The 21,029-nt window shown below is 46.5% G+C and overlaps 1 protein-coding gene across 5 annotated transcripts in view; it reads right to left on the bottom strand.

Annotated features, from left to right (window-relative positions):
* Positions 1-20,643, bottom strand: part of SAMD4A (sterile alpha motif domain containing 4A) — a 220,770-nt gene extending 200,127 nt beyond the window's left edge. For 4 of the 5 annotated variants that reach the window (XM_075926233.1, XM_075926235.1, XM_075926236.1 and 1 more), the window contains exons 1-2: positions 20,495-20,643; positions 18,760-19,433 (exon numbers count right to left, since the gene is read on the bottom strand). In XM_075926233.1, the coding sequence (XP_075782348.1) occupies positions 18,760-18,955 (196 nt within the window). In that variant the 5' untranslated portion in view covers positions 18,956-19,433; positions 20,495-20,643. Of the gene's footprint in view, positions 1-18,759; positions 19,434-19,775; positions 19,961-20,494 lie in introns of all 5 variants that reach the window. The other variant, XM_075926234.1, reaches the window with a different exon arrangement.
* Between the last annotated feature and the right edge of the window lie 386 nt (positions 20,644-21,029).

The following is a 21,029-nucleotide window of genomic DNA, read 5'->3' as shown; positions in this document are numbered from 1 at the left end:
AGCAGTAAGTCTGGCTCCAAACGAGGCTGGCTCTGCCACCATAGTAAATTACGAGATTGCCCACTTTCTGGTGATGTAAGACTACCTGACACCTGGTAGCACCTGTGACCCACAGGAGACAAAACGAAGGACATTTTTGGTAGTGTGAGCAGGGAGGAGGAAATGGAAATGAAGTGCAGAAAAGACGGAAGCACACAGCAATAGCTTAAAAACGAGTTTCCGGACTAGGCTAGATGTGAGAGCAAGACAACAGCCCTTGTGTTCTGCACAGAATGAAAAACGATAGCTAAGAAAGGTCTGGGTCAGAGGTGATCTCAAGAGGGAAATGCCTTACAAGCAACTTGGTATTGTAGTGGGGTTTAATCCGCCCATGATGCCCCTAGCCAAGAAAAGGCTCTCCAAGCTACCTTTCTCTCCCAGAAGAGCTATTGGGGGGAAGGGGGAACTCCTCCATAGCCCAGCATATCCTGCCTGCCTGCCATGGGAGACAGCTCTAAGTTGGCCCCAAACAGGCCATAGGAGAGATGTTTGATGGCAAGTAACAGGAGAGTCCCTGCGCCTCCCGGGATCTGAGACTTGGTAGATGCAGTGATGCTAACACCCCACCTAGAGGAGGCAGAATGCTCACTACCAGGGCTGCACAGAGGTTTTTAGGAGCCAAGGGCAAAATCTGAAATTGAGTCTCCCGCACCCGCCTCCCTCCCTCTCAGAAACAAAGGCCAGAGAGGGGGTAGATAGCTGGAGGGACCCCCCAGCTATCAGCTCCTGCAGCGGTAGCTCCTGTCTCATAGGGCTGAGCCCAGTTCCTGCTTGTGGTGCTGCAACGCAAACAGCTTTGAGAGCACTCTCAAATGGAGGGCCTTAAGCAAACTGCCCTCCCGGCTCCAGGCAGCCCTGAAAGCCACCTCCAGAAAGCCGGAGGAGTGGCTAGGATGTTACTGCACAGCCCAGGTGCTCAGGCCTAGGGGCTGAAGCTAAAGTTTGGCCCAGTAGGGAAAGGCAGGTTCCAGCGGGGAATAATCTAGGAACGAGCCAAAGCTCAGCACACTGAACTCCAGAGCTGGAGAATTAACCAGAGTCGTAAGCTAGAGGGGAGCCAAAGATTGAAGCCAGGAGTCAGGGGAACAGGGGCTGGAGCCAGAGCAGGCCGGAGGGGGAGCAGAGGCAGGTTTGGAAACAAGGCCAAAGCGGGACAGGAACCAGGCAGGGGCAGGAACCAGAGGCAGAACAGGGCAAGTGCAGCTGTGGGTGTGGTACACGATTGAGCAGCCTCTGATCTGCTGTGAGGGCCACACTTTACCAAGTAGGTGAGGCTGGGCTCACTGGTTGCCTAGCAGCAAAGTTAGGCAGGGAGCTGGTCTCTTCCCAGAGGAAAGGCAAGGAGTGTGTGAGGGAAAGAAAACTCCCCCCCCCTCCCCTACTTTGTGCACACAGTCCAAGGAGTTTCAGAGACATCACTGGAGGCTTCTAAGAACAGAGGAAGAGCCAGCATTGTTATGCTAGTCGTCTTTTAAAAACAACACACAAAAAACACAGCATGGCTCTCTCGCCTTTGCATTACCTCGATGGTTTAATGACAGCCTGTGCTGGTGATGACTTCGGCCTGAGAAGTCAGACAGACACGCCAATTTCCTCTAGTGAAGCACTCTCACTGCTTTTTAAATATGCAGGAGGAGACATTCCTAGAAAAAGATTTGCTGAAGTGTTTATTGGAGGAGATGCAAACACCGAAAGATGATGCGCATCTCTCTAATGGATACCGCAACATAAACAGGTCTGTCAGATTCAAACTACAGGATTTTGGGGAAGGAGGACGAGGACCTACACCAAAGCAGATAAAGGATAAATATTTCCAACCTGACTGACAGCCATCAAAGTGTGTCTCCTTCCTGCACTGTCCAGGCAGCCTTTTTGATGACTACTCTCACACTGAAGCCTTTATTCCTAATGCAGTAGACACAGTGCCAAGTAAAATGGATTACTTACTAATTGGTCTTGTGTATGTGGATTTCTGCATTATTTCACTCAGGGGGAATCTGCCCATTGATAATGCCCTCCCCTCCTTTAACACTCTGCAGTCCCCTGGGTGTAAAGGCACAGACGGAGCAAACCATCCGAGGTCTTCTACAGTCCTGACGCTGGGGAGGCGGACTCTGCAGCGGCTCTGAATAAATTCATAAAGATTCCAAGGCTAGATGGAGCCACTGTAATCATCTTATAGGATCATTCTGTTCCCCCTGGAATCCTAACACCGGCCATGGGACTTTGCTGAATTAACTGTTTGGTGGATGCTCTCAAAGGTCTGGTGTAGTTCAATCTTGATTTAAAAATTTAAAGTGATCGAGAATCCAGTGTGACCCTTGGTAATTTTTCCAACAGTTCATTACCCTGATCATTAAAAAGGTGTACCTTATTTCCAATCTCAATGTGACCAGCTTCAACTTCCAACCATAGGCTCTTGTTATATCTTTTTTCTGCTAGATTGAACAGCCATTATCAATTTTGATGGTCTCCATCTATGTACTTATAAACTTGTGATCCGGTTACCCTGAACCTCCTCTTTGGCTAGGTCTACATTTGCACTTGATCAACAAAACTTTTGTCATTCACAGGTGCTTTAAAAAGAAACCACGAACAACAAAGTTCTGCTACGGCAAGCACGAGTGTAAACGCTGCTTTGTCATCATGAGTGCTCTCTTGCGGACCAAGCAAAAGCTCCTTGTTGGGGATGGAAGTATTTTGTCGAGAAGAGTGACAACAAACAGCGCTCACACATGCTGACTTTTAGCCACAGAGCTGTGTCGAACACAGCCTTGTTGCTAAAAGCCATGTAGCGTAAACATATCCTTTGCTAAGTTAAATATGGTGAGCTCCCTGAGTCTATCACTATTAAGCCTGTGCTCTAATCCTTTAATCATTCTTACAGGTCTTCTCTGAACTAGGGATGAACACAACTAGTTGACTACCTGCTAGCCATATACCAGGGTGGGGCGCTAACCCTACTGCGGCACTGCAGTTTCCTCCCTTATGATGCAATTTTCCATCAAAAATTGAGTAGTTGATGGAAATTCCATTGACTACTCAATTAGCTGATTAAATGCAATTTAACATCCATACTCTGAACACCCTCCAAATTATCAACACCCTTCCTGGATTGACCAGAAACCCACATTCCAGCAAGTCACACCATTACTGCCTCAGATGTGTTTGACTTTATGGGTGTAAATGAAGTTGCATGTTCAGTCTCAATTTTTTTGTTACTCTGATTTGAAGAGAGATTCTCCAAAGGCCACTTCTAGGCCCCTACATTGGAAGTTCTCTTTGATATTGTTTGCACTCAGGGGGGAAAAAAAACAAAAAAACAAACAAAACAAAACAAAAATCAGAGAAATGGTTGTGTTTCAAAAAAAAATCAGAAAACAACAAAACATCCATGGTGACACTGAATTTGGCTTTAAAAAGAATGTAAAGCAGTGACTTTACACTAACTTCTATTCTACACTTAGATATGGCCAACATCTATTTACTTCTAACAATGCAAAAACATCGGATTATATTTGTGCAACTATTTGTGCAGAGCAAAGGGTTAATCTCAAGAACAGTTGTCAAAAGGCTGCGAACAGTCAAACAATAGCTTCTCTGAAGAAATTCCTTCACTCCACAGAGAAACCCGTACCCTCCAGCTGCTAGGAATTGTCCAGAAAGATTTCTTAGTGCTTACCCACTCCCATAAAAAGAAGAGGACGAACTGAAGCTGCAAGTACAATTTGCAGAAAATTAATGTAGAGCCTTGTACTTTAACAACACAAAAGTCATATTAATGCGATATTTACTTTGCATGAAATATAAAACCAGGAACTCTACCAAAATGTGTCAATACGGGCCACCTGTTACTTACTATTGTAGAGACCGCTTTTAGCAGCTCCACCATGCTAAATATTCATTCTTGGGGGAATCTCTTATAGGTCATTTACAAGGCTGGACGGGTTTAGCTGGACAGCTGGCATTTTAGTAGTTATTACTCTTAAATATTTGAATGAAGCATATACCTTTGTAAAGTCATTCTTAACACCAAAGTTTGACATGTATTATAGAAGGCATTCAGCGCCAAGCTGATTATTTCAGAATCCTTTTATGATGAAAGGTTACTAAATGTGTCATACAAAATGCGTTCTTTGTGCACTGCTGAAGGGACACTGTAAACCTGAATTTATTTTAGCTACAAATGGCAGATAATTGATTTCCTGAGAAGATACCATTTAATAAGCACAATATGAACTTTAAAAACTCATTAACAATTGTTAAAAGGATATTTCTGACTGCCCGCAGCTATGTTTAGAGGACTCCTTTGAGAAGGCCTAAGAACAACAAACATAATTAGGACTTCCCCTTCTCTTCCCATCCTTATTCTTTCTGTTCAAGTCTTTCCTTGCTGCTTGGTGCCTATTCACTTTCCACTTCTGATGCTGGTTTTAACGCTATATGCTGTCTCTTGCTGACTCTTGGCAAGAGCGTGCACCATCAGTGTGTGCAATCAGAAATCTAAAGTAAGCAAACTAGGAAACCGAGGTTTTAAAAAAAAAAAAAAAATCACTCACTCACAGTGACAGGGGAACAATTTGGGGGGGAAGGGGTGCTAAAAGCCATTGAGTAAGACTGTAAACCCTTTATCTGATGGAAACCACTGCAAGCCAGGGGATGCCATACTGACATGCACACACCCCAATTCCAGCACCCTTGCTCACTCAAACTCTTTTAGCTCCAGTAGCAGTCTATAAAAACAGTAGGTACCGTTTGTGCATGAAAGTGTGATTTATTTTTAAGTTGGCAGTGGCCCCTGGCCCAATTCTTATCCATTTAACATAATACTGCAAGTCGATAACAATTCTTATCTGAAAGGGTCATGCAGGTTGTTAAAACTCAACATCTCATCAACATTCACATTATCTGGAGGGAAACTGCCTAAGGATTCTATTTTTAAAATCCACTTTGCCAGCAGTGTAAGGTGTGGTGGTTTTTAAGTAAACAAACCTTCTTTTCAAGAGTCTCATGGGTAGCTGTGTTAGTCTGTATCTTCAAAAACGATGAGGAATCCTGTGGCACTTTAAAGGCTAACAGATTTATTTGGGCATAAGCCTTCATGCATGCATCTGACAAAGTGGGTGGCTGCCCACATATAGCTGTAAGATCTTTAAGGTGCCAAAGAACTTCTCTTTGCAGAGCTGTGTTCTCATGATTCCAATGCACAACTAACTAGCCGGCCAAAAATAAACAAAAAAATGCTGAAAAATGTAAGAAATGTATGGGGAAATCCCAACGATAAATACAAAATCTATACGGAAAAAGTTAAAGTGTACATTCATACTGTTTGAGAAATGGTAAGTATGCGTCAAAAATACAACAAAAATATTTTTTCAAAGAAATGAAAGCCTTCTTTTGCTTTTTCTGATTCCCCGTCCTTTTTCCATTTTGTCAATGGAAAAATAAAGACAAAGGGGAAAAAGCAAGAGAAAGAAAAAAATGTAAATAAAAATTGGAAAAAAACCAAACACTCGTTTTTCAGTTTCATTAAAATCAGAAATAGAAAGAAAGTTTCTGTGAAAATTTTCACAAAAAGATTGTTTTTCCATTGAAAAAAGTTTCAAAGGAGACATTTTGGCAAGCTGTACTTCGTTTTATTGTTATAAAAAGTAACAGTGTGTGCAATTACCAATACAAATGCAGAAGGATACTGACGTGTAGAGAAAGTAACAACATGGCAAACATCAGGAAAACTAACATACCACAGAGCAAGGCCAGATTAGTTATCTGACTGAACTAAAGTTTAGAGGAAAATCTGGAACCAATTATGCGCAAAGAGTAATAACAAGCCAGAGCTCTGTAAAGTGGCCTGTATTTACTTCCACCCTATCCTAGGGTGATCTATTGCTTTAGTGCACAAAGTCGAGTGAAACAAGGATGGATCCTGCAGATGATACCTGAAGTTTAAAAAAAAAAAAAAAGCAAAATAAACACACTTTTTCAAGCATGGCAGTTCAGCATATTAGAGAAGATCCAGCTGCCATTGAAGGGGACCCTTTTCCACTTAGTGAAAGCTGGCTCAGTTCTGCAGTGCAACAGCACTGTCGGGGGGGGGGGGGGGGAGGGGAACCACACCACATCCTAGAAAGTCCTATATCCATATCACAAGCTGACCACGTGCCTGCTGATGCCTGTCAGTAGCCATCAAACTGCAACGGAGGAAAGGCCTCGTCCCTCCCAGGGAGAACTATCGTACACAGTAATGTCTTGCGCTTCCAATTCCCGTATCACATAAACCTCAGACACTGGTGGAAAGGGAGAACAGCCACAAACACTCAAGCTCTTCCATCCCGTTAAGGCACTGTATACAGACCACAGTTAAAAAACAAAACAAAAAAACCACACCACCCCCTAATTCTTCCGCTAAAAGAAATTGCTGCTGAGAGCCTATACACCATAAAGTCACCATACCTGGATGGCCCGATCATAGAATCCTAGGGTTGGAAGAGACCTCAGGAGGTCATCAAATCCAACCCCCTACCCAAAGCAGGACCAACCCCAACAAAAGGATCTCAGCCACGGCTTTATCAAGCCAAGACTTTAAAATCTCTAGGGATGGAGATTCCACCACCGCCCTAGGGAACCCATCCCAGTGCTTCACCACCCTCCTAGGGAAATGGTTGATCCTAATATTCAACCTAGACCTCCCCCACTGCAACTTGAAACCATTGCTCCTCATTCTGTCCTCTGTCACCACTGAGAACAGCCCCTCTCCATCCTCTCTGGAACCGCCCTTCAGGAAGTTGAAGGCTGCTATCAAATTCCCCCTCACTCTGCACTTCTGTAGAATAAAGAAGCCCAAATCTCTCAGCCTCTCCTCATAAGTCGTGTTCCAGCCAGGGCCGGACTAAGGTGTGGGTGAGCCAGGCAGCTGCCTGGGGTGCCAACCGATGGCAGCTGTAAGGGACACGTGGCGCCCCTTATAGCTGCCATCAGGTGCTGTGCACCCGGCTCCTGGCGGGCTGCAGTGGCCGCCTGGGGCAGGGGCGGCTTTAACCCCCACAGTGCCCTCCCTCCCCCCCGTGGCTGTGGGGCCCTGCACGGCCAGGCACAGCCCGCCCGGGTGGCCCCGGGCTGCGCACCAGCGGCGATGGCCGGGCAGCACATGTGCCTGCCCATGCACCCTGGGGGCAGGTTTGCCCATGTGTTGTGCACCCGGGGCGGCGCCACCCGCCTAGAGCGCCAAAATGGCTCGGGCTGGCCCTGGTTCCAGCTCCCTGATCATTTTTGTTGCCCTCCACTGGACTTTCTCCAACGTGTCCTCATCCTTTCTGTAATGGGGACCCGAGAACTGGATGCAATACTCCAGTTGTGGCCTCTCCAGTGCTGGAAAAAGGGGAATAATCACTTTCACCCATCTCCTGGCAATGCTCCTACTAATGCAGCCCAATGTGCCATTAGCCTTGGTCAGTTGGCATGAGAGCATTCAGAGGTCTCCAAAGCCTGGGGACCCAAATTAAAGAAATGTTGAGCACCCAGTATTCCTGCTGACCTCAACAGGAGGTGACGTCACTCAGCACCTTGACGGATCAGAGACAAAATTAGCAATTGCATAGGAGTACATCAACATCTAGGGCTTGATTCAAAGCTCACTGAAGTCCACTGATGCGGATTTGAGGTTAGGGCTCTGAATTGGCATCGAATTAGCAAGTTGCTTAACTTCAAGCATATGAATCCTTCCCCTAATGCGTGTAAAAAACTCTTCAGAATGAGGGCCTAGAACAGAAAAAAAATCTGGTATTTAAAAAGCCCCTGCCAAAATCTTTGATACAACTGTATCCTGAAAAGAAGCCACTAGGTGCAGAATAAATAAATTCATTACAAGCGGTTAACCAGACACAGCCTGCATAGAGAAACCCTGCATCTGTATCTGCTCAAGACAAACGCATTTGCCTTCTCTATGCAAAAGCCAATGAATGACTCTGCACTCCACTCAAATTTTAATGCTAACCAGGTAAAATAGAGGAACTGCCAGAGACATTTCTTCTCCTTCCCCTTCCCCCCCAACCCCACCCACTTCACCTCTAGGCAAGTGAATAGGTAACTGGTACCCCGAAAGCAGTCCCCCAACTCGCAGCCTGCTATATGTAGAGGGATGCTCCAGAAGCCAACTCCATGGGTCTGCAGGTTGGGGCCAGAAGTCGGCCCCAGCAGCCAGCCCCACGCAGCAGGTGGCTGGAGATGGGAGCCGGCAGCCAGCCCCAACCCCGGCATGGGTGCTGGAAGCTGGCAATAGAATTTGGAGCTGGCAGTATCCCCAGCCCACGCACAGGGCCTGGGAGCCAGCAATCCCAGCCCCTCCATGGAGGCTGGGAGCCGGCAGCAGGCCCAGCACTGGGCTGGGAGCGGGAGCTCAGTGGGCTAGGGAGCTGGGGCAGTGAGATCCCGTTTAGTCGGTTAAACATTAGGTTAACCTAACATTTAACCCGTTAACTGATTAACCAGGATTTTACATCCCTACTTACCATCCCCCCTGTGCAAAGGGCAGGGTGTGTTAGGTACTGAACAATAACCATAACATGCTCTTTGGTCTACAAAACTCCTTTAAAAAAAATCCAACTTCATACTCTGTCTCCAAAAGAAAAATAATTTAAATCGTATTTTGGCGACTCTGCTTAACGCCTACATTAAAGGGAGCTAACACAAAGACTAGGAGGGGACGGATCTGTCCGGTTACTCAGAGCCAGGGCAAATGCACTGCCAGGTCGGAAGTCTGCATGGGATTTGTGGCTCCATGTCATGAAGCCAAACTCTCCAACCACTAGGGATGTAAGCGACTAATTGACCTGTCGCTCTCTCCCCCACCTTGTACCTCTATCAGCAAGGGGGGAGAAGAGGAAGGGGTGCTGGGAGGTAGCAGGGGCGCAAAGGCAGCCTTCTACCTTTGAAATATACAAGAGTCCCCGCTGTGGGCTCTTGTACATTTCAAAGCAGAAGTGCCGCATGGAGCCTGGGACCAGCAGGGGACTGGCCACCACGGCCAGTCCTAGAGTCTTAGCCTTGAACGTCGTCCTCTAGGCAATGCTCTCCCATCCCCTTCTTGAAAACAGAGGGGGTAAAAACATGGTGAATCCGGCCAAGGGGAAAACACAAGCTCCATGGCCTGTTCCTCCCTTTTCCCAGCCCTATTGTCAGTTTAATGATAACTGCACCTGTTTCCCCCTCCCACTCCTTGGTCCACTCCAGAAGCTCCCAGCTGGGTCTCCTAGATTCCAAGGCCAGACGGGACCACTGTGAGCATCCAGTCTGACCTCCTGTACCCCACAGGCCAGGGACTAATTCCCCCCAAATAATTCCCAGAGCAGATCTTTGTGAAAAAAAGCATTGACTCTTAATGTGAAAAGAGTCAGTGATGGAGACTCCACTGCAACCCTTGGTAAATTGTTTGAATGGTTAACCACCCTCATTGTTTCCAGCCTGAGTTTAAATTTCCAGCTATCACATCTCTTGGCAGGGATGCTACTCCCACTCCCTTCTGATGAGAGAGTTTTTAAGGCTGGCCAGCTCCCCACCTCCCAGTCTGATAATCCCAGTGAGTCAGCCTGCCTCACAGCCAACGCCTGTACCTGGCTTCCTCTCCGAGGTCTACGTAGAGCATGTGGCCAGCAGTTACAAAGGATCTCACAGCTCCTTCTGAGCAAGCACTTTTACTCTTAAGGCAAAAGCATTACGAGAAAGCAGGAAAAGACAATACACAGATGTAAATGCACCCTGACCATACCAGGTGTCACCCACCTGCCTAATGGCACCCTAGTATGCCAACACCTCTTCGCACCCTTCTGCAAGGATGAGGACCCCATCAGACAGAAAGTCTTGGCCATTTGCTGGATCAGATAGAAGACAGAGTCAGTTCCAGCTTTATGTCAAAAACCCTGTCTGTGTTTCCTAATTTCTGGAAAACCCAGCCTATCAAACCAGTACAAAGGGGCGGAACTTGTCTGAAGCTGTTTTCAGAAACTGAAGTAAACACCCCTCACTTCTTTTAATACTTGTAGAAACAGTGACAACACAGGAACAGCCAGGCTGGGTTAGACCAGTGGTCCTTCTAGTCCAGAACATCTCTTCCAACCGTGGCCAGGTACCCCAAAGGGAATGAACGCAACAGGTCATCATCCCATGATCCAGCCCCTATTGTCCACTGGCAAACAGAACATGATTTGGGCATTCCTGACTAATCTGGCCAATAGCCTCCATGAATTGATCCAGTTCTCTGTTGAGCCTTCCCCCTGAAGCAGACCTCAACCACTCAACCAGAGATATAAGCAACTAGGCGACTATCCGATAAGCAAAAGCTTATCGGATAGTTGACTAGTCTCTTCCCCTCCCTCACCCCCTTCTGCCTCTATTAGAGGCACTAAGGGGGAGGAAGCAGAAGCTGGTGCTGCGGGGGAGCCGTCTTAAAAGCCGGTTCCCCTGAGCACCGTCTCCGCTGGGTGCGGGGGAGGCAGAGGGATAGTGGGGAGTGTGCATGAGCCCGGAATCAACTGATTCCCAGCTCAGACCCAGTCTCAGAAGCTGCACCTCTGCTTTTTAAATGTATTCAGAGCCTGCTGGCTCTGAATACATTTAGAAAGCAGAAGCGCAGTGGAGGGACAGCTGATCCCTGGCTCAGGCTGGGTCCCCCCGCTGCGTACCAGCCTTTTAAATGGAGGCTCTTAATACATTTAAAAGGCAGAGCCGCAGCAGGGTTAGCTCCCAAGTGAGCACTAACCCCTCAGCGGCTCCCCCGCTTATTGACTAGTTGATGGAAAAATCCACCGATTAGCTGATTAAACTAAATTTAACATCCCTACACTCAACCACACATAAACCATTCAAAACTTAAATTACAAACATACCGCATGGGACTGCAGTATCAGCCGAGGGATGTAAAACACAGTTTAATTAGTTAACCAGTTAAACATTAGGTTTGACCAGTTAACTGATTATACGGGGGTAAGTGGGGGGCAGGGGCTGGAGCGGCCCTCCCCACCACAGATGAGGGCTGCTCTGGTTGGGCTGGAGTACCCTGCCCGCAGCGTTCCCAAACCAGGCCCACTGCTCCAGCCCCCACTGGTGAACCATAACTGGTAAGCCTCACCCTTGAAGTTAACCATTAACACCCCTAACTCCAACCTCAATGGGAAAATGGGCTTCAGACGGGAGAGGAAGAGGAAGGCCAGAGAGGGGCAGTTCTGGAGGGTTAATCGCTGTCTGTGTGGAAACCCAGGCATAAGTTAATGCTGTTCCCACCCCCGCCGGCTTATATAGTTCCCTCACCATCGAGTGACCCCTCCCTCAAGGGAGCAGAGCGTCAGGCAGTTCTGCTTCTGCCACGGAAGCTGGGAAACAGCTGTGAGCTCACAGGTGTGTGGGGACCTTCTGGCAGGTCGTGCCAGGATCTGCACATTTCAGAGAGATGAATCCCCTTCTCGTTCTGGGAGGCACCAACCCAGCCTCCTCTGGGTACATCCGACCCAGATCCTCAGCTCTGCCATTCTTTGAAATGTGGACGGCACTATACGGATTTACTCATCTGAGGATTTAGGTCACGTGTGCATCCAAACTCAGACAGTTTTCACTCCCTGCAGAAGAATAAACCATATAGGGAGAGATCTGGCCCTTAAGGCTTTAACCTGCCAGTAAGAGGTATCCCTACTCTCCCAATGATTATCTGCAGTCAGATTAGATACAAGTGTGAAGCATGAACGCTGAAGTACTGACTAATGCATCTTAAAATAAAGCAAGTATTCACGCTAATTACTATTTCAGTTACTCGCTTGATTGCAAAACAGAACTCCTGGCTTGGAACAATTCATATTTATGAACCACAAAAACATCTAAGATTACAGGAAAAAAAAAAAAAGGAAGTCGGGATTGAATACTAGTAGGAACTCCGGAATTAGCACAGTGGATCAGACCAACAGTTCATCTAATCCAGGACCCAGGTTCCAGCAGAAGCCAGTACCAAAGTACTGGATTAGATGAACCAGAAGCAAATGCTGAGGTAGGAAGTTTGGGATAAACATACCCAAGGGAAATATTTTTCCTGACCTCCCCCCCTCCCAAGTAGTTAGAGAGTAGTATAAGTAGGTTTACATCACTTCCCAAGTTGGCAAGCTTTTTTTTTGGTCCTTCTTTGTGCGAGGCCAAAGACAACAGCCCTGCATGGTGTTGCAGGTTGCACACCCAAGAATGGAAGCCTTCAAAATGGGTGGATTCTATCAATGATTTGGGCCTGAATGTTCTTCCAAATGCACTTCTGCTAGGATGGTTAGAAACAAAAGTTAGTCTGTAAGGTGGCCACAGGACTACCTAACTAACTAACTACCCAACTAACTAACTAACTAACTACCCAACTATATATATATATATATATATATATATATATATATATATATATATATATATATATATACCCAATAGTTAGCTATGTTGTGCCACATATGTACCAACTCTCATCCACTGGCAAGAATTTTGACCGCACTCAGACTGTTCCAGTCTCCCATTTAATCTTACTTTACGATAACTCAATTTACAAATATACCATGAGCACCGATTTTAATTTATGGCACCGAGGTTTGCCTTTTCTTAACTACCAAACTAAAACAATCCCTGGCCTAGCCTATCAATCTGTTGCTTATCAAATTTAAGACTGCCATAAGCCACTGAGCTCCTGTGGTCGCTTTCTCTTCTTTACGATTAACTTCCTTAGCCATTCTTCGCCCATTTATGCAGAGAAGCAAGTAGATTTAGTTTTCCATTTTCCAAAAGAAAAACCGTAACAGAAATATATCTGAATAAAAGTATTTCACTTGGAAAGAGGCCAAACTTTAAAAGAAACTGGGTCGTTTATAGAATAATACTTTGCATGTTTTCTCTAAAGATCTCAAAGCACTTTACAAACATTTCAGGTGGGTTTTCAAAAGTGTTCAACATTCACCTAACTCTGCTCCCTCTTCGTTTCTACACACACCTATGGACTAGCTCACTATTTTATCCATTCTCTAGAAGGGGAAACTGAGGTAGGAAATGGTGCAGGTGACTTGACCAGCATCCTCTTGTGACCTGATAAAGCATGGACTAGAACGCCACTTTCTAGATTCACGGGTTTACGCTATTCTAACTGCACACCAGCTCCGTTTTCCCCAGGGATGAACAATTTTTTTTTCTAATGCAACTTTTAATATAGATTAAATGTTTCACATCAGATATTAAATATGCATTGATTGCAAGACACTGATCAAATAATCATCTGGTTTTGTGCTGCTAATGGGAAAAAAGTTACAGGACTTTTTAAGTTCCACACCAGCTTGCAGAAGGAGGAAGCCTAGTTATGTCCTACAGATTCTGCCATAGGCCAGACCAGATGTCCAAAGGGACACAGAATTTTTACTACATCTTCTAAATCCTACTGCCCTATTTAGCCTGGTTAGCCTAACATGGCTCTGATCTCAGGGAATCAACAGGAGGAAGCCAGGCAGAAGTAGCCTTTGGGAACCTCCATTCATGAGGACGGACTGCATCTGAGCTAGCTTTAATCTAATTCACTCAGGTACCCAAGCAGAAGCATCAGCAGCACAGGCTTCAGCATGGGCTAACCGCCTGATTAATTACCCTAAGCTCCTGCTGGGCTTGTACAACCTGGGCAAATGCTTGGTCCTACCACGAGTGCAGGGGACTGGGCTAGGTGTCCCTTCCAGTCCTACGATTCTTTGGTATTGAGATTTCTTGGGTGCCAAAGCAACAATATAAAGCTAGCTCGGGCAAGTCTAGGTAAGCTGTGAACACACCCCGTGATTGCAGCATAGACATCACCTGTGTTCAAACCATGATGGTACAGAGACCTTCCTGTGTTCAAACCACGACAACATACTTCAGTCTCCACCTGCTAGCTCCTCCCAGAGCTTCACTTTCCCAGTTCTTACAGTAGAGCATTTTCAGCTAACAACTGAGAGGGACCGTCAATTTTAGGGTGACATTCCCCTGTGCAGAGGGTCAGCATAAAATCCACACACCACTTAATCCCACTTACACCCTCTTCTGAGGTCATACATGAAACTGAGCCCTAGTGCCAGCTTGCTGCATGGCATGAATCGCACACTTGTTGAACCCTTTCATTTGCGACTCCAAGGCATGTGTTATATCCCGGGAGCTCTTTCCAGTTAGGTCTGAAGCTGCCCAGACATCCCTTGCAGCAAGACCACCTTTGCAAACAAATAAATAATACTGAAAAACTGTAACTCTCAAAGGGAGAAAATATGCTGTGTAGCCTGGTTTCAAACCACACAGACACACACCTACCTGTGATCGGCTAAACCATTTGCATGCATTAGGTCATGGAAGAAATATCATTTTGAATTCCTCACTGGTACTTTCTGCACACCGGATCCTATTCCTACTGAAGTCAATAGGAGTTTCCCTACTATTTATATTACCATAGCATCTTGGAGCCCTAGTTATGAACCACATGGCTCATACCAATAGGCACAGATCTCAACGGGAACAGGAACGGGCCTTTTACTACTCTTCCCATTGCCCACATCAGCAGAGATTTATTTGTGTGTTGTTTAGTATGGGTTCCCCCCCCCCCTTACTAGCCCCTCTTCAATTTCAGTGTTGAAGAGCTAAAAGATTTGTGGTTCTCGGTTTTATTTGAACTTTGTGGATTTCTAAGTTGCATGCTACTGTATGCTCCGATTATTAAAGATCTGATATGGATTGTGCATCTTACCCAATAGTGACCCGGAGAGAGGTTTTTTTTTTTTTTTTTTTTTTTTTTTTTTGCTTTGTTTTGTCTCCTATCAAACATCAGTACTTTTAAACAAGATGAAGTTTCTGTGTGGTTTTAAAACAACGTGTTCATTCAGTCTGGCAGCTGCATCACTTCTAACCAAACTGTGACTCTCTTGCATCAGTGACAACATAGTATCTGCAAAGCCTGCAGATACCCCTGTTCTAAGGATTCAGTACACAGCTACCTTGCCAGTTACATGCCAATGGCAATCAAGTGGCTGCAAGTACAGTATGTTTCCGGGAGGAGGGGAGGAAGGGGACACTGTAGCTGTGCATTCCAGTCATATTTACATTGTGTGTGTCAGGTGCTATAAACAGGAGCTGAATCATCATTAATAGGCAAATGAAAAACCATTTTAAAGAAAACCACATAGAGAAAACAGAAAGATGGAACTCTACCAAATAAAGACCCTTGCTTCACTATTAAAACCAGTCAGATTAAAATAATTCATTTCCTTTTTCAATGGTTTTCATTTTATTTTCCATGCTTGTGAAAAGCAGCAAGCAGGCAGCACTGAAGACTAGGATCTGCACAAAGAACAACAAAAAAGTACATCTGAAAAAGACTAAGTCCCCTCCTATTGCCCAGTCAATATGCCTCAAATCCTTTTTTGGGGAACCTGCTGGTGAAAAGGTGCTTTTGTCTTCCATGTCTATTCAGGCCCCAGCAACTCTGCTGAACTCAGTTAGCCATAGTAATATTTGTGAGGTGAACATCTATCCAATAAGAAATGTGATGAGCCTACACACTGATTTCAACAGTAGCAAGAGTCACTATCCACTTCAGTCAGATTTTAATAAGCAACATAGGGCCTGTATCCACAGAATAATTCTTTAAAGTCAATTCAAACAGTCACACTGGCATGTTAGACTCACATGTTGCTTTCACACTAGCTTCCTACCAGACCATGTTTGTACCATGGTCACTATTTTTGTCTTTTTACTATACTGAGGAAACTAGAGATAGCATGGAGTTTAACTGACAGTAAGATCAATACACCAGGTGTATGGATTTATGGTTCCATCCTGTTCCCAAGTTAAAGTTCTGATCCTGAAACCTCTGCACCCAAGTGCAGACCCATTAATTCAAAACAGCGACAATCACCAGTTTGCATGCAAAAAGATGTTGCAGGGTCAGGTAAGGCCCCCAAGGGGAGGAAAAAAATCAAGCCAAAAGATAAGGGACAAACTAAAATCTTTAGGCACACTAATAGAAAGGGCAATAAAAAGTAAATTGATATTGTTAGACACAAGGCAGGTGAGATATCATCTTTTACCAGACCAAATGGTGTTGGAGGAAGGTACAAGCTTTGGAACTTTGCAGAGTTCTTCTCCAGGTCTGGGGAACGAAATCAGAGTGCCCAAGCTAAATATAAGTTGGGACAAAGAGGAGTAGCACATGTCATAGGAGGTAGTTTGAGACGGGGTGGGCAGTATGGGCTAGATTGCAATGCAAAAGGAGTTTGAAGAGGGCCACTAAGGGTTAGCAGGCAGGTGTGTGTTGCAGAATGCTGTGATCAGCCATGAAATCAGGGTCCCTGTTGAGTTCACCTTTTTTGGCATCTATCAGCAGTAAGCTGTGGTTGTTGTTGTTTTAAGAGAACCTAGTGGGATTTCATGTCTAGTCAAGTGACAAATGCCACGGTATGAAACGTGTTGTGAATAAGGGCTATTTAGTACTATTTCAACAGATCTCAAAATACTTTGAGGCAGGTGGTTTTACAAAGTGCATAATGTTAATACCAAACTAAAAGTCACGTCCCATAATTTCTTCACTGCCAAACAGAGACCAGGTATTCCTATGAAACAACAGGGTTACCCTGATCAAAAAGTAATCACCTTGCTTTTCTGATGCAAATGGGTGTTTGTCTTCTGTTTAGGATAGATCAAAGATACAGGAAGGAAACAGTTCCTGGTAAAAGACATTTACAGAGATTCTCCAGTCTTGCTATTGAGTTTCTAAAAGCACTAAAAGAACAGCTGATTATTAGAACAGACATCTGAGTAAACGCTATCAGCATCACACACGTAATCATTGGGAATGAAACCAAGGGCACAATTCCACTAAACCTCATGCCCGCTGGGGTCAATGGGATTAGTCACATGAGTAAGTACTGGAAGGATCAGGACCTTAGTTTCTACTACTGCTTTGGCAAGAGACTGATCATTATGCAGAAAGCCCTTTCATTCATACATGACCGAATGTCTGCATGAGCTTTAAAGGAAACGTTGCTATCGTAATTTAAACAGGTACACCACTGCTACTGCAGTCTGCAAATAAATCACTCGCGCATAATCTTTTGACAAATAAATGTGATGTAATTATTACAGGAAATCCAGGCAAAACTAAAAACCAGAAGTTGAGACTCGTATGCAGCCACATACACTGGAACCAAAGACAAATGCATGCAAGAGGAGTGGCAATTTTATTCAGTGGAGGATCGGTTTAAAGGAGTATGTGCTCCTCTCCAATTTATTCTTAGTTAGGCCTCCCTTCCCCCTTTCTCCCCTGCCAGCATATGAGGTTAGACTGTTCAGCTGTTTATAAAACCTAGTGTTGTACTGAAATGTACACTGCAACATTCCTCCCCGGCACTCATACGAGCTATATAAGGAAATATCCAATTCCAGCGTGTTCACCATTGTGATGATAGAGCTCTGTACACTGGGACAGCCCCTGAGTTGGTTTCTTAAAAGCGTACTTAAATATATCCTAGGCCTAACAAACATTGTGCTGGACGTTGTCATCAAATGGCAGCATAGACAGCTGCCAAATCTTGCAGGCTCAGTGCTCTAATATGGAACAGCTGGAAGAAGACCCTGCATTCTTTTCTCTCAGTAAACACTGGGGGCTCTGTTCAGTATCCTAATGCAATAAAGCCTAAAGAATTTCACCTATCAACTGGCAGACCCCCCCCCCCCCACACACACACACAGTGTATGCTTTTTGTGTTCTTTTAACCATGTGTAGAAGTCCAGGTTGTACTTATGAAATACTAAAAGTTATATTAAAATATTGAAGACAAGGAATAGGAGGCATTATACTTTTTGGGAGGGGAGGGGGAGATTTTTTGCAAGTGGAATAGACCAAGATAATTTAGGCATGTGTTTAACCTCATCTCTGCAAAGAGCCGAGTTGAGTTTTATTTTTGAAGATTTCTTTAAAGGTGTGTGTGTGAGTGTACACTTGGGACTCCTGCTTTGTGTGTATGCACATTTCACTTACACCATTTTAGTTCTCCTAACTTTCACTGATGTATAAATAAGATCAAAATCAGGCCCTTATATATTAAAGGCACATCCCTGAGAAAGTACACCCACAGTATTCACTATCTGAACTATGTATAGCAGCCTAAATGGTCTAACTAATATTTTCCCAGAGCTTCTGGGGAATATATAGAGTACTTAAAGCTGCAGGGGGGAAAAAGAAGTGTGTTCAAACAGGACTTGAACGATGAAACAAATTACCATTTAGCAAAAGATTAAGATACCTCAGCTAGCCACAGCTCAGCTAAATACTCGTTTTGTGTAAGATAATGAGGAGATTCTTCTGCATGTTGCTGAAAGCAAAGCAAGCCACGCTGTCCAAAAGAAGCCTAGAAAATCCAGACTCTACGTGACCTGACTTACTTATTTCACAGGAAACTGCATGAGAGAAAAATCAATCATTCATGCTACTGTAGTTACACCACTGAATAAACTGTAGTAGGTTGCGGCGAAAAATCAAACTGAAATAAGTCATCACTAGTCTGAAACATAAAATGTAGGAAGGGGAAGCTGCTAACAATGAGGCTGGTTCATTTGGAGTCCTGGCTCCCTGACCTCCCCTTTTTTTGCCAACACTAGGGTATCAATCAGAGAACAATGTAGTATTCAAAATGGATTGGTTGCACCAAAACTTACCAGGATTGTTGGCTTCCCCTTCAAGCATGTGCAGCTCAGTGCAATCTGCCAGCGAATGCTCCAGGCAAAGCTGGAGGAAACGGGCTTGGGTTCGACTCACCCGCTTCAAAAAGGAGAGCAAAGCAACAGTCTGCTCGCATTCATTCCAGCCTTTAAACCAACCGGCCAGCACTCCAACCTGATCTCGAAACATCATGGTTAGCTTGGGGCGGGGAGTAGAGGAGGGAGGGGGGGGAAAAAACCCTCTATGGGGGGGGGGGGGAAATTCACTCCGTAGTTTTTTTTTTCCTGGGTCCGTCTCACAATTGTGTGTGTTAATCAAACAGATTTTTGGACACAGCCGTCAGCTCCAATGTGGGTCTGGTTTCTCTTCTCTTCTTTCTGCCTTCAGTTCAGTGTTCTGGTGGTTTCTTGTTAAATTCCCCAAAGATGATGATACAAAGTGGCACAGGGAGGGAGGGGAAGTTGTATATTATATACATACGTACATACACACACACAGACACACAGACAGATATATATATAAATCTCAACAAGGCACAGCAGTGGGTGTATAGCTTCTTTTTCTTCTTTCCCCTTGGGTTATTTTAGCCTAGTGTCTCCAACTCTCTCCTCCTCTGGGGGGCAATCTGGACCTTCCACACCCGCATTCCTCCCAAAGCAAATGTTCACAACTGGAAAGAGAAAGAGAATTGCTGTGAGGGTGACACACTTCGCAAGGAAATGCTATGATTCAGCGTGACAGCAGCAGAGCCCGCTTCCGAACACACGACTGAGATTTCAGGTCTGCATTAGGGAAGGATAAGGAGGAGTGGAGGGAAAGGCGAGGAAGAAGCAGGGAGGGAGGGAAGACACCGCACCTCTAAAAATTCAGCTCCCGTGCACAGTGACTGAGACGCAGGCTTTGCAGCTAGTGGTCTGAAGGAAGCTCCCTCCTCCACAGAAAGAAAGTGGAGGAGGGAGCTCCCTGTTGCTGCCACAAAAGGGCTCCTAGCGCTGCCTCGATAGGGACCTACCTGTGCTTTAAGCTGCAAAAGGGCTGCAACGAACCACTGGTGCACAAGCAAACTTCCACTGCGGCTCTAATGCAAAGCAGGAGCAGCCCTGGTGCCTGCCTCTCCACCGCCTCCTCCCCGGGAAGCTGCTGCAGCTCCATCTACAGCCATCCAGCATCTCAAGCCAGCCCCTTTGGATGGAGGCCCTGAGCAGCAGCAACGTGAGACAAAAATAAACTCTACCCACCCCCGGCTTCAGCGCACAGCCCGGCGCGGGGAGGCTTCGGGTCCCCCCCCCCCTTCCTTTTTAGGCTGCTAAATAATGACCCCCCCCTCCACACACACACACACTTTGCTCAATCCCTTCGCCAACCCACCGCTCCCAGCACGGGGAAAGGGGCGGGGGGCAATGGGGGGGTCTCGCTGCCCTGCTGGAGCGCGCCTGGGAGCAGCCGGGCTTTTGCAGACGCGTTGCAGCGAAACAGCGACCGGCTCGAGCAGCCTGAACGCAAAAAAGCGGGGCCCCCCCGCACACACACCCCCCCGCGCAAAGTGGGGCTCCTGCGGCTTGCCTGCTGCCCGGGGGGGCTCCCAGCAGCGCACCCCCCAGCTGCTCCTTGCACCGCCCGTGGGGCAGGGCTGCCCAGCGGGGTGCTAGGCAGGGAGCCTGGGGGCCACACGTGGGGCCCCCCCCGCCGTGGCTCCTGTGGACCCAGGCGCCGCGCGCGCGGGGCACCCACCTGGCTCCGCCCCATGCTGCCCCCCCCGGGCCCCGCTGCTGTCAGGCGAGCCCCGGCCGGGCCATGGCGGGGCAGCGGGCAGGGGCCGATCCCGCCGGGCGCCAGGCTGGGCGAGACTGAGCCGCGCCGAGCCCCGCGCGCCGGCTCCCCACATGCTCCTCATTAGCATAGGCCATGACGTCATGGGCTGGCGGCGCCAGGCCCCGCCCCCGGGCCAAGAAATTCCCTGGGAGCTCGCGGCGGGGCGAGCGCGTCTGTGCGGGATCCGGCCCCGCCCCCGCCCCGCCCCGCCCCGCCCGCACCCCTGGTGTGTGTGTGTGTGTGTGGGTAACACACCCCTGCCGCTTCACACTCTGTGTGTGTGTGTGTGTGTGTGTGTGTGTGTGTGTTAGTAACACACCCCTGCATCTTCACACTCACTCTGTGTGTGTGTGTGTGTGTTAGTAACACACCCCTGCATCTTCACACTCAGTGTGTGTGTGTGTTAGTAACACACCCCTGCATCTTCACACTCAGTGTGTGTGTGTGTGTGTTG

This window comes from Pelodiscus sinensis, chromosome 4 (genome assembly GCF_049634645.1).
Source record: "Pelodiscus sinensis isolate JC-2024 chromosome 4, ASM4963464v1, whole genome shotgun sequence".
Classification (NCBI taxonomy): Eukaryota; Metazoa; Chordata; order Testudines; family Trionychidae; genus Pelodiscus; species Pelodiscus sinensis.
Note: the sequence above shows the minus strand (reverse complement) of the source record. Positions and strands in the feature narration are given on the sequence as shown.